Consider the following 13,033-nt stretch of genomic DNA (forward strand, 5'->3'; position numbering starts at 1 on the left):
AATTAGCCAGTATTGAGAAAGTCTGAATTTTGAACCAGAATTTTATCTGTATTTTATTTATAGTAGGGTTAAAGGCCCAGTGAAGACTGGGGTGACACTGGTGATTATAGTTGAATAAGATATGAGCTCCTGGTATGTACCCTAGAAAATAAGAGTTTTAAAGGGAGCTGTTATTCCTGGTAAGTTTATATTAGTGTCTACCAAGAATGTGGGTTTTGTTTGTTTTCTAATCTTAAATTAGAATAAACTTTATGCTTCTATGAAAGGTATGTATGTACAGTTAAACCTTTAGCATATTTTTAATTCACAATTTTTAGTGTTTATCTTGTCATTTTTCTTTCTATAAGTTATCATTTTTTTCTATATTCTTCCTATTAGATCTTTTCCAACTCTCACTTTAAAGCCAAATAATTATCTCTACTTGTAAGACTCCAGCCATACCTCTGATCCCAACCTTTCTCTTTGGTTTCTATTTCCCTAGTCCTGTCCAAGAAACCTGATAGTGAATGCTGGCCTTCTTGTTAAGTTATAGGTCCCTTCTTTTAGGGTGCCAGCTGTTATTTCTAGTGGGGCTATCTTTCATTATGCTTCTTGGCTGTTTTTACCATGTATATGATGTCTATTCGTTCTGTTATACTTAGCAGGTTTTTTTTGTTTGGTTTTGCTTTTGATTTTGGGGTGTGGATTCTTTTAGCCTAGAAATGGTATATTTTTTTTTAGAACTGGCCTGTTTCATGACAGTATTTAAACATATATAATTTATATTTATAATGCATGGTTTACCTATGAAAGTCATCTTTCTATATAACTGAGTGAGTATATGACAGCTGTACATTAGATATGTAGAAGGAACTTATCATAAATTGAGTTAATACTTTTGGAGTATGTCTTTAAAATGTAATTGATAACCTTTGTCCAAAATACGAATTTCAGTAGTCTATGTTGGCATTCTTAATTACTTTTAGAGACTATATTTTAGGTAGGTAGGTAAATAGGTAGATAGGTAAACAGATATGTAGGTAGAGAGAGAGTTTGGTTATTGAAGTGGAAACGTAGAAAGGGAAAGCACTTACTAGGAGAGCAAATAGTTTGTAGAAGCTTCCCCAAGCTTCCTAGCCCTAATAGCAACCATGCATGTCAAGAACCTGTCTACCATCCTCTGAGAAGTTATTTTAACAAGAAAGTTACACAAAACCATAAAGGAAGGTAGATAGCCCATGTTCTGAAACCCAAAATTATGTTCTTTCCTCTGTTACATCTTGGCTGATGCTCTGTCTACACTCCATTCTCTTAACCTTTTCTTCAGAATTTGGCTTAAATGCCAACCCAAACCTGTATGCTTGTGTTCTCTTCCTATTGTTGCCTTCCTGCAGCTAGGAATGTTTAAAGGAGAGTTATACTCAAATACCCAGTGGAGTCTGGCAAGTAACACAGGGTGAGATTTATGTGGTCTTGAATGCCCATGACCCATTTAAAGGCAGCAGCTACCCCTTGGCTTTGTCCAGTGGTTGACAACCTATAATTTAGGTCCATTCTTCCCAGAACGTCCAAACTTTTCATTCTGGAAATCCATATTTGCATGTAATTTTTAATGTCAATTAACTCACATTTTACAAAAGCAATGAATGAGCCAAATGTATGTTGGCCAAAATTGTTTCACAATCTGCAAATTTGCGGCCACTATCCTAAGACAGTGAATTCTATTCAGAAGTACATAATAAAAATCACTTCTCAAGCTTTTTTTGCCATATTTGCCTTATCTTACCCCAGAAATGCAGATTCAGTGGTTTTAGCAACATGTCCTGTAATGCCAGTGCTGTCCCTCTTTTGTAACAGCATCACCATTGTTATGCCCAGACGCACCAGGTTTGGCTCACTGAGCGGTTACACTACAGATCGGGCATCAGTTTGTAGCATATTTTGGCACTATATTTAGACTATTAGTGGACCAAGGATAAAGTCGCTCTGACTCCATTCCTATCTGATCTCGGCCCTTACACTCTTCCCTACAGACTTTTAGTTTGAAGCTAAATGCTTCTTGAGTATGACAGCTGAATACAAAATTAGGAAAAGTTTCTCTTCACCTTGCCTAAGTAAGGAATAATGAGACCTACCGATCGAAATACGTGGAATCCAGGAACTTCTGGTGTTTTTTTTAAGTCTTGGAGGCTTTTAATCAACTGCTTTTTAGAAATGTCACATCTGTGAGGCTCTGCCAAGAGATGTCCATCTTCATCTTTCTTAATCCCTTGTAGCACGGGATTCGTGTCTGTATTCTAATCTGTGGGAACATTTTTTTTGGACCCACAGCATTAGATTGTATTGAATCTTAGAGGCATGGTTTCTTAGCAGTTGAAACTAATAGAATAAAAACTAGTATGTTTAGTACCTGGAATCTCTGGCCATCAAGATATACCTCAAAGAAGCTTTTGCTAAAAAGGAGAGGTATATTCTCTGATGCAGTATTATAGGTTTATCAGAATTGAGAGCATTTTATGCTCTGCAGACTTCTATGTAGAAAGTTAGACTGAGTGGGCATTCTTGTTTACCTACTTAAGTATTATATTTTATAGTGACTTATTCAATTTCAGAAGGACTATAATTCTCATTAGGGAACCCTCCCTGGAGAACATAAAGTTACACCATTCATTATTAATCCCTCTGACTTCCTTGGCACTAATCAGATTTTTAGTTCCTTACCAATAGTCACCAGGTATTTAGCAGGGAGCCTCTAAGTTCACAGCTTCTCTACCAAGGGAGAGCAAATGTATCTAAGGGCCACTGCGGCAGTAATCTGTGTATTAGTTATTGAGCTAAAGTATGCCATGCTGTAGCAAATTACCCCACTTACAGTGACTTGCAACACAGATTATTTTTTTCTTATACCATATGTACATCATGGATCGACTATGCCTCGACCCATGTCTTTTTTATTCCAGGACCGAGACTGACACCAGCCTCTGTTTGGGACGTGGCTGATCATGGCTGAGGAAAAAGAGAAGCATAATGAGTCCAGAACCGTTCCTTAAAGCTCCCTTTCAAAAGGAGAAGCATACCACTTCTATTCATACTTTATTGGCCAGAGCAAGTCATACAGCCAAGCTTAATGTCAAATGGGAAGGGTGAAGAATGATTTTTGAATAGCAATATAATCGAATACAGTTCTACTTCCTCAAGGCCTTATAACTTTTATCTTAGGCATATGTTGTTAGTCAACAAAAATAAACAGAAACTGAGTAAAATACGTGCCTGAATATCACAGCAGCTATTAACTTCTTATCTGTCCTTAAGCAATGGACAGTAATTATTTTATTTTCCCCAAAGGACCTCCTGCCATCTCAGAGATAAATAATAAGCCTAGCGATGGTCAGTGCTCTTATCAAGGACCATTTTTCCCTTGCCTGGTCTCCTCAACTCCACAGCTTCCTGGATGCATGCCTTCTAGCATACAAGTTGAACCACTGGCTCCTCCTTCTGGTCTTTGTGAGAAATTCACAAGTAATGTTAACATACGCTGTACTTGTACTTTTATTATTTTGTGTCTCAATTACAGTTTACATTCAATATTATTTGAATTAGTTTCAGGTATACAGCATTGTAGTTAGACAAATCACATATTTTACAAAGTGTTTCCCCCAATATTTTCAGTACCCACCTGGCACAATATATAGTTATTACAATATTATTGACTATATTCCCTTTGCTGTACTTTATATCCCCTTGACTATTTTGTAACTACCAATTTGTACGTTTTATTCCTTTCACCTTTTTCACCCAGTACCCAAGCCCCTCTCACCTCTGGCAACCATCATCTGTTCTCTATTCTCAAAAGCTACAATTTTTTACCTTGACACTTCCCCTATTATACCTAGCTCTTTTTTTTGTATCAGTACCTCCTGTTACAGACTGTGGCTTATGTTCTCTAATGTTAATTGGATTTTCGCTTCTTCCCCTTAAGTTATATACTCTAACAAGGTCTCATTCAGTTTTGTCTTTTCAGTGATCTCAGCATTTTTAATCAGATTCTAATCCTGGTTCCAGCATTGAGTTCATTACTCTCATTAATCGTGTTTTATTTCTAAATAAATTGGGCCACTTAACTTCTCTAGACTACCAGTTGTTTTACCTGTGGAATGGCTCAACTCTCAGTTCTTATTTCTCTTTGCCTGCCTTGTTCCCTGGCTATTCGTATGACTGCACTGAAAACTTTTTTAAAAAGGTTTTTGGAAAGGTATATACACTGTTATAGTAGATTAATAAAACATCTTCACGTGGATACCCTTGACATAGATTTTATTATATGTAGTATTGATTACAGATTTGATAAAGTAGGAAATTAAATATGCTATTTAAACTCCAACCGTAAAAATATTTCATTAAACAGTGGCATTTGCAAATCAATATGGTATTTAAAGCTTGTCTTTTTTTAAAAATATATTTTATTGATTTTTTACAGAGAGGAAGGGAAAGGGATAGAGAGAGAGAAACATCGATTAGCTGCCTCCTGCACACCCCCTACTGGGGATGTGCCCGCAACCAAAGTACATGCCCTTGACTGGAATCGAACCTGGGACCTTTGAGTCTGCAGGCCGACGCTCTATCCCCTGAGCCAAACCAATCAGGGATAAAGATTGTCTCTTACTAGACATTGTAAATATCTGAGTTGCTTGACTCTAGCTTTTAGTAACAATTCATTCTTTTCCTTTTTCCTGTCTAGATCACAAGAGACCCCTGGGGATGGGCAGCCTCCAGCTTTACCGCCCAAACAATCGAAGAAAAACAGCTGGAACCAAATGTATTATTCACATTCGCAACAAGATCTGGAAAACCATATTAACGAGGCATTTGATGTTCCATCTTCCCCCGAAAAATCTACTGTAAGTAGCTTCAAATATTCTCATATTTCTTTGAAATTTTAAAATTATAAGTGAAGTTATTTTTGTACAGTGGCATGTTTTGTAGCATTTTCTCTTTTTTATCATATGTTTGCTCATAAATTATGACATGATATAACCTAACTGGAATTTCCTTTTATCATTTATAAAATGCTCATTACTCTAGACGTTAATTTTTAATAAATATATGTTGATTTTAGTCTTGTAAAACACATTTCTAGAACAAATGCTAATAGTCCATTAAATATCATTAACTTGATTATAATTCACTGAGTGCAGAGACTATCATTTTCATCAACCTTTTGACTATATTTATGGATTATGTTGGTACTTTTGCCTTAGAGAACATGTTTTTACCACAACAAATGATAAATTGTTAAAATCCCCTGATTTACAAATTTTTATTGCTTTTGTAGATAGATATAAATAAACCAAAAGTGAGATTATCAATAAATTTTAAGGATACACAGTGTTCATGAGATGGATAAGGACAGGCAAAGTATGGGTATATTTCAGGAAACTTAATAGGGACATCAGGAAATAAAATAAGATGCAGGGAGAAAAGGGTCCACAGCAGGTTTGACACTGCCAGAATTTCTGGTAGCCATTGCACACATGGCCGTCTCGTTTTTCCACCTATGGCCCTCCCACGTTATCTCAAGTTGAAAGGCAAGAGGCACTCACTGTAGTCTCCCACACTTATTGTTGTCCCACCACCATAGACACATCAAAAAGAGAGAAGAATCCTTACCAAAAATGGCAACTTTAGTGTTACCTCTGTGGTGATTCTTTTGTATCATTCATTCATTCTTGGTTCATAGTTATTGAGATCTTTCTGTGTGCTAAGGTACTTTGGTAGGTAGTAGGAATACAGAGACAAGTAAGACATGGTCCCTGCTGTTAAACAATCTACAGTGTAGTTTGTTTTTTCATTCATTTCTTTATTGAGTAGCTGCTATATGCCATGCATTGTTGTGGGTTTGAGGATTTTATGGAATTAAAAAAAACAAAAAACCACCTTGCCTTCAAGAAACTTACATTCTGGGGATAAGGGCGAGACAAATAGTAAACAAGGCACGTAATTTAAGTCTATAGCATATTAGATAGTATAAATGCTAGGGAGAAACATAAAGCCAGAGGCCTAGGGAATTTCAAGAGTGTTACAATTTTAGATAATATAGCCAGGAATGAACTTAGTGATAAGCCATGTAGATAACTTGAGGGAATGGTAGGTGCAAAGGCAGGGATATGACTGATACAATCAAGGAAGTCAGTGTGGCTTGAGCAAAGTCAGCAAATGAGGAGGAGATGGGTACAGGACAGGGTCAGATCCTGAAAGCCTTGTCTTATAAAGACTTTGTTTTAAACCCTGAGTGAGGTAGGAAGCAAATGCACATACAGATCTGAGGAGAGAAGTAGCATAATGTGACTTGTTTCACTCTAGCTGTTCTATTAAAAATAGCCTGGGAGCAGGGTAGTAGAGATAGTTGTTATAACATATTGAAGTATTCCAAGCAAGTAATGGTGATTTGGACCAGGGTGGTAGCCACAGAAGGAATAAGACATGAGTTTATTATGGATATATTTTTAGAGTAAAACTAACGTAATATGCTGATGGATTAGATGGGGTGTAATAGAGAAAGAGAGATCAAGAATAGAAGCAAGGTTTTTGCCCTGAACAACTAGAAAGGTGAAGCTTCCATTTACTAAGATCTGAAAGACTACAGGTAGAGCAGGTATGGGTGGAATATCAGGAGCTCAGTTTTGGACATGCTACGTTTGAGGTGTCTATTAGAAATCCATTTGGAGATGGGATTCTGGATTTGAAGGGAGAGGTTCAAGCTAGAGTTGTGACATTGAAAACTGATGGTATATAGACAATATGTTAAACCATGAGGTTGGAAGAAATCACCAAGAAGGTGTGTTGTGTATAGATTTCTAAATAAGAGATTCTAGAAATTGAGCTTTGGCCCTCTAAATTATAAACAGGAGGGAGATTAAAAAAAAACAACAACACAGCAACTGAGACTGAGGAGACGCAAATAGAAAGGTAGTCGACTGACTGGTGGGAAGAAAGTCACAGAGAGAATAATCAACTTTTTCAAATGCTACTGGTAAGTCAAGTAAGATGAGGACTGAGAATTGAACACTGGAACAGTGTGAAAACCTCTGGTGACCGTAATGGGAACAGTTTTGGTGAAGTGCTAGGTGTGAAAACCAGACTCTAGGATGGAGTGAGAAGGACAGCAAATGGGAACACTCTTTCAAGAAGTTTAGAGAAAGATAAGTATCACATGATCGCACTCAGATGTGGAATCTAAGTAACAAACTGATGAACAGAATGGACCCAGAGACATGGAACAGAGTGGGGAATCTCAGTAAGAAGGTGGGGGAGAGTGGGTGGGTGGTAATCAACAACAACAAAACAAAAGTTTAGCAGTAAGAGGAAGGAAAGAAAGGACAGTAGCTAGATGGTGAAGTGGAGTCCAGAGAAGAGGAGTTGTTGTTGTTTTAATGGGAGAAATAAGAGTATTTCCAAGAGGATGAGGGAAATGGATAAGGCAGGAGGGTAGAGAATTGCTATAGCAATATTCTTGAGTATGGAAGAGAGGATGGGATCTAGAACAAGCAAGTAGGAAGACAATTTGAAGGCAATATAAAGTCTATAATTAGAAGTGATTATAGAGAATTTACAAGTATATATAAATAACTAATGCAGCTGTGGGGTTAAGGAAAGACTTCCCAGAAGTGATCATCTCTGAGCTGTGACTTGAAGGATAAGTAAGAATTAGCCAGATACTTACCCTCAAAGAGCAGGCATAAAACATGGTAAGTGAAAGAAGCCAGTAACAACCATCCTATCTAATAATAGACAAACATGGTAATTAACCGTAACTTTGCTACCCTTCCCATTGGCTAATCAGCGAGATATGCAAATTAACTACCAACCAAGATGGCGGCCAGCAGCCAGGCAGCTAAAGCGAACAGGAGGCTTGCTTGCTCCAATGATGGAGGAAGCCAAGATTCCCCGCCTGCCGCTGCCGGCCTCTGAGCTGCACTCTAAGAAACAATGTTGCAATTATAGAAGCTAAACAAACCCCAGAAACCTGCTTTCAGCCAGCCGGGCCTCGGAGCTGGAGTTGCAACAGTGTTTCAATTATAGAAGCCAAACAAACCCAGATACCTGCTTTCAGCAGCCGAGGTTTAAGAGCTGGAGCCAAGCCTCAGAGCTAAAGCCAGCTCTCAGTTCCAGTGACAGCCATAGAAGGTAAATAAATCCCAGAATAAAAAAAAAAAAGAAAAAAATGAGCGGTTAGGAGCTTCAGTCACCCGCCAGCCTGAAAATGGCCCTCAGCCCCTCACCCAGACTGGCCAGGCACCCCAGTGGGGATCCCCACACTAAAGGGGGTGTGACCAGCTGCAAACAGCCATCATCCCCTCACCCAGGCTGGCCAGGCACCCAAGCGGGACCCCCACCCTGATCCGGGACACCCTTCAGGACAAACCAGCCAGCCCCCACCCGTGCACCAGGCCTCTATCCTATATAGTAAAAGGGTAATATGCAAACTGACCCTAACAGCAGAAGGACTGGGAATGACTGGTCACTATGACACACACTGACCACCAGGGGGCAGGCACTCAATGCAGAAGCTGCCCTCTGGTGGTCAGGGCGCTCTCACATGGGAGGAGCTCTGCTCAGCCACAAGCCAGGCTGATGGCTGCCAGTACAGCGGTGGTGGTGGGAGTCTCTCCTGCCTCCTCAGCAGCGCTAAGGATGTCCGACTGCAGCTTAGATCTGCTCTCCGCTGGCAAGTGGACATCCCCCGAGGGCTGCCAGGCTGCCAGAGGGATGTCTGATTGCCATCTTAGACCCAATCCCCTGGGGAGCGGGCCTAAGCCAGCAGGTGGTCATCCCCTGAGGGGTCCCAGACTGCGAGAGGGCACAGGCCGGGCTGAGGGACCCCCCCTTCCCCCCCGAAAGCACAAATTTTTGTGCACCGGGCTTCTAGTCCTATATAATAAAAGAGAAACAGGCAAATTAACCGTCCCTCCGCTACGCTCAAGCCAATCAGGAGCGAGTATGCAAATTAACCCAACTAAGATGGCGGTGGCCACGGAGCTGGAGCAAGCAGGAGGCTTGGGTTGCCCCCGGCGATGGAGGAAGCCAAGCTTCCCGCCTGCCCTGGCCAGCCCTGGGCTCCGCTCAAGGCTACAAAGTTTCAATTATGGAAGATAAATAAATGCCAGATACCTGCTTCCAGCCGGCAGTGGCCTCCGCTCAAGGAGGGGCTTGGAGCCCAGACTTCAGCTGACCTGGGCTCCACTCAAGGCTACAAAGTTTCAATTTTAGAAGATAAATAAATCCCAGGAAAAAAAAAAAGGAGAGGCTGGGAGCTTGGGTCGCCGGGATCGTGGCCAGCCTAAAAACAGTCATCAGCCCCTCACCCAGGCTGGCCAGACACCCCAGTAGGGACCCCCACCCTGAAGGGGGTGTGACCAGCCTTAAAACAGCCCTCAGCCCCTCACCCAGGCTGGCCAGGAACCCCAGCGTGACCCCCACCCTGATCCTGGACACCCTTCAGGGCAAACCAGCCAGCCCCCACCCATGCACCAGGCCTCTATTCTGTATAATAAAAAGGTAATATGCAAATTGACCCTAACAGCAGAATGACTGGTCACTATGACACTGACCACCAGGGGGCAGACACTCAATACAGGAGCTGCCCCCTGGTTGTCAGTGCACTCCCACAGGGGGAGCTCTGCTCAGCCACAAGCCAGGCTGATGGCTGCTAGCACAGCAGTGATGGTGGGAGCCTCTCCCACCTCCTCAGCAGCACTAAGGATGTCCGACTGCAGCTTAGGCCTGCTCCCCGCTGGCAAGTGGACATCCCCCGAGGGTTCCCGGGCTGCCAGAGGGATGTCTGATTGCCATCTTAGGCCCAATCCCCCAGGGAGCAGGTCTAAGCCAGCAGGTGGACATCCCCCGAGGGGTCCCAGACTGCAAGAGGGCACAGGCCGGGCTGAGGGACCTCTCCGAGTGCACAAATTTTTGAGCACCAGGCCTCTGGTATATTATATAATTTTATATAAGTGAAATGTCCAGAATAATCACATCTATAGAGACAGAAAATAGATTTGTAGTTGAATAGGACTTAGGGAATGGGGTGAAGGGTTGGGGAATGACTGCTAATGGATACAGGATTTATTTTGGGGGTGATGAAAATGTTCTAAAATAAAATTGTAGTGATGTTTGTACAACTCTGTGATAGAAAAAATTATCGAATTATGCACCTTGATTGGGTAAAGTCTATAGTATGTGAATTATATCTCAATAAGGCTGTTTTTTAAAAGTAGAGGGAGTAACATGAATTCATGTAACACTATGAGCACTTGCTGCATGCAAAGCTTTAAGCCAGGTTATAGAGATATTGCAATTAATGAATTAAAATTAACTGATAAGCCCTGGCCAGGTAGCTCAGTGGGTTAGAGCATCGTCCTGATACACCCGGGTTGCAGGTTCAATCCCCAGTCCGGACACATACAAAATCAACCAATAAATGCATAAATAAGTGGAAAAACAAATTGATGTTTCTCTCTTTCTCCCCCTTCCTCTCTCTCTAAGAATTAATTTAAAAATAATAATTGATAAAGCTCCTGTTTCGGCACTTATAGTCTAGCATGCGGTGGCACAAAAGCATGAGAAAATAGATCTAGTTGGGGTAACACGCCATTCCCTAAGTCCTGTTATTCAAAATGTACTTTTCTGAGTTAACATTTTAATTTAAATTGTGATTCTTTATGTACTATAGATAATGTCAACATACAAAAAAGCATACTTAATGTGTATGTAAGTGAAGAAAATTACAAGTTATTTATATTTGTCTTTTTAAGCCTAATGGTGGTATTCCACATGATCATCTTGTTCTAATCAGAATGAAACCTGACGAAAATGGAAGATTTGGATTCAATGTAAAGGTAATCTAAAATTTATATTGTACTCAGTTTTTAAATTAAGATGTTTCTATTTTGCTAATATTTGATTTGCTCTGTTTTTAAGGGAGGATATGATCAGAAGATGCCTGTGATCGTGTCCCGAGTAGCACCAGGAACACCTGTGAGTTATCTAAATCTCCTAAGTAAATCCTATTTTCAAGAATATGTACTTATTTTAATTAGTTAAAAAGGAAATAATCATTCTTTTAATTTGTCAAGTATCTACTGTTGTTGGTTGGCTATCTTAAATTGCTGGAAAGTTAGTTTTTATTTATTCCCTGTCTATAAGAGTTTTTAAAATCCTTGTGTTTACAAAGAAGCTGGTGTATGAGTTTCAGTTCTTCTAAAGTGTAAATAGATCTTATCAGAATAACCCCTTAAACAGCAAAATGTAGACAGGAGCCCAGCTGGTGGGGTTCAGAGGTTGAGTGTCGACCTATAAACCAAGAGGTTACGGTTTGATTACTAGTCAGAATACATGCTTGGGTTGCAGGCTCGATCCCCAGTAGGGGGCATGCAGGAGACAGCCGATCAATGATTCTCTCTATCATTGATGTTTCTATCTCTCTCCCTTTCCCTTCCTTTCTGAAATCAATAAAAAAATATATTTCTTTAAATGTAGACAAGAGGTATATTTTTTATTTATTTTGTGTGGGGTTTTTTGCTTGTTTTTTCATTTAGAATTGTTTACTTATTCCATTTGCCTTCTTATGTTTAAAAAAATTTACTTTAAATAGAAATAGTACCAGTGATTATTTTTTCTTTATAAGGACAATTTTTAAACTTTTTATTATGAACATTCTAAACAGAAAGGGTGAAAATATTTTTTTATCTATATTTCTATATTTATCTATATTTCTTTAAATTTTTCATTAAAATGTCTCTTACTTTCCCTTATAAATGTATAGGGAAATGAGAAATAGTAAAACTAGCCCTGGCCGGATGGCTCAGTTGGTTGGAGCATCGTCCCATACATCAAAAGATTGCGGTTTGATTTCCTGTCAGGACACATATTATGATAACTTCCCCTATTCCCATTGTTTAGCTCAGCACTCATGAACTTCATGCTCATCATAAGGACAGCTCTTAATTAATTATGGCTGCATTAGCTTTATTGCTCTTCCATGCAGCAAATATAGCTTTCAAATTTACATTTATGTTGTTGCCTACTTTACCTAAATGGTCTGCAAGGACTTTTCAGTCAGCACCCTTTATCATTTAACTGTCTCTCTGCCACTAGGAAAGGTATATAAATCAGCAGCTTGAGAGAAAGAGATCACTTACGTCTTTTTTGGTGCTTTGCAGCTACCTCAAAGTTAGTTTGAAGATCAGAGTCAAGATTAATTAAGGATAGCATAATATGTTGTTTTGATTTTGAAGGACTTTGTTGGTTGCAAATAATAGGACATTTACTTATGGAATATCCCTTTCAGCATAACTACAGCTTCTCTTTAGACTCTATCATACTTCGGTTTCATGCAAAAATGTTTTATTTGCAGTTTTCATTTTGTCATATATTAAAAGGTGCATATTCAAGGATTGAGATTAATTAAGTTAATTGTTTTTACTGCTTCATCAAGAACAAAAAAATTAACATAGAGCTACATAGATGTCTCATAAAACCAAGTACAGGAACACAGTTACACCTCCAGAAAGTACTCATCAGTCACTCTCTACTTTTTGTCTATATTTCTTATGCGAATGTCCCATTCTTCTCTCAGTGCAAACCATTTTGTACACTGAATCTGCGACATCTCTCAAGCCACTTCATTAGTCTGAATAAAAATAGTGTATTTAGTGACAGGTCAAGTCCTGTAATATCACCACCACCAGACACACTCTGCCTTCAGATATAATTATGACTTCTAAATCTCTGCTAAATTAAAATTGTATAGCTACTGCTATTTTGTCCTCAGTCCACATGGTAGGATATGACTACTAGTAACTTCCATATTTATATATTACCAGCTCAGCAACCCAAAACAATTAAGCATGTACAAAATACAGGCTCCTGGGAAATAAACCAATCAGAGATCCAGTTTGAGTCACATGTCCTCCTTTAAACCTATCTTGAGGTCATAGGGGACAGGACATGGATACAATGTATAAAATTACTCTTGAATCTACTATGCATATGAAGGACC

At 39.6% G+C, this 13,033-nt stretch overlaps 1 protein-coding gene across 6 annotated transcripts in view; it reads left to right on the top strand.

Moving 5' to 3' along the window:
* Nucleotides 1-13,033, top strand: part of PTPN4 (protein tyrosine phosphatase non-receptor type 4) — a 220,165-nt gene that overhangs the window by 157,554 nt on the left and 49,578 nt on the right. For all 6 annotated transcript variants that reach the window (XM_070423142.1, XM_070423143.1, XM_070423137.1 and 3 more), the window contains 3 exons: nucleotides 4,718-4,877; nucleotides 10,788-10,871; nucleotides 10,954-11,010. In XM_070423142.1, coding sequence (XP_070279243.1) covers nucleotides 4,718-4,877; nucleotides 10,788-10,871; nucleotides 10,954-11,010 — 301 coding nt within the window. The remainder of the gene's footprint in view (nucleotides 1-4,717; nucleotides 4,878-10,787; nucleotides 10,872-10,953; nucleotides 11,011-13,033) is intronic.

The sequence above is a fragment of the Myotis yumanensis genome, unplaced genomic scaffold (assembly GCF_028538775.1).
Source record: "Myotis yumanensis isolate MYYU_CA2020_CCGP unplaced genomic scaffold, mMyoYum1.0.hap1 SCAF_8, whole genome shotgun sequence".
Taxonomy (NCBI): Eukaryota; Metazoa; Chordata; class Mammalia; order Chiroptera; family Vespertilionidae; genus Myotis; species Myotis yumanensis.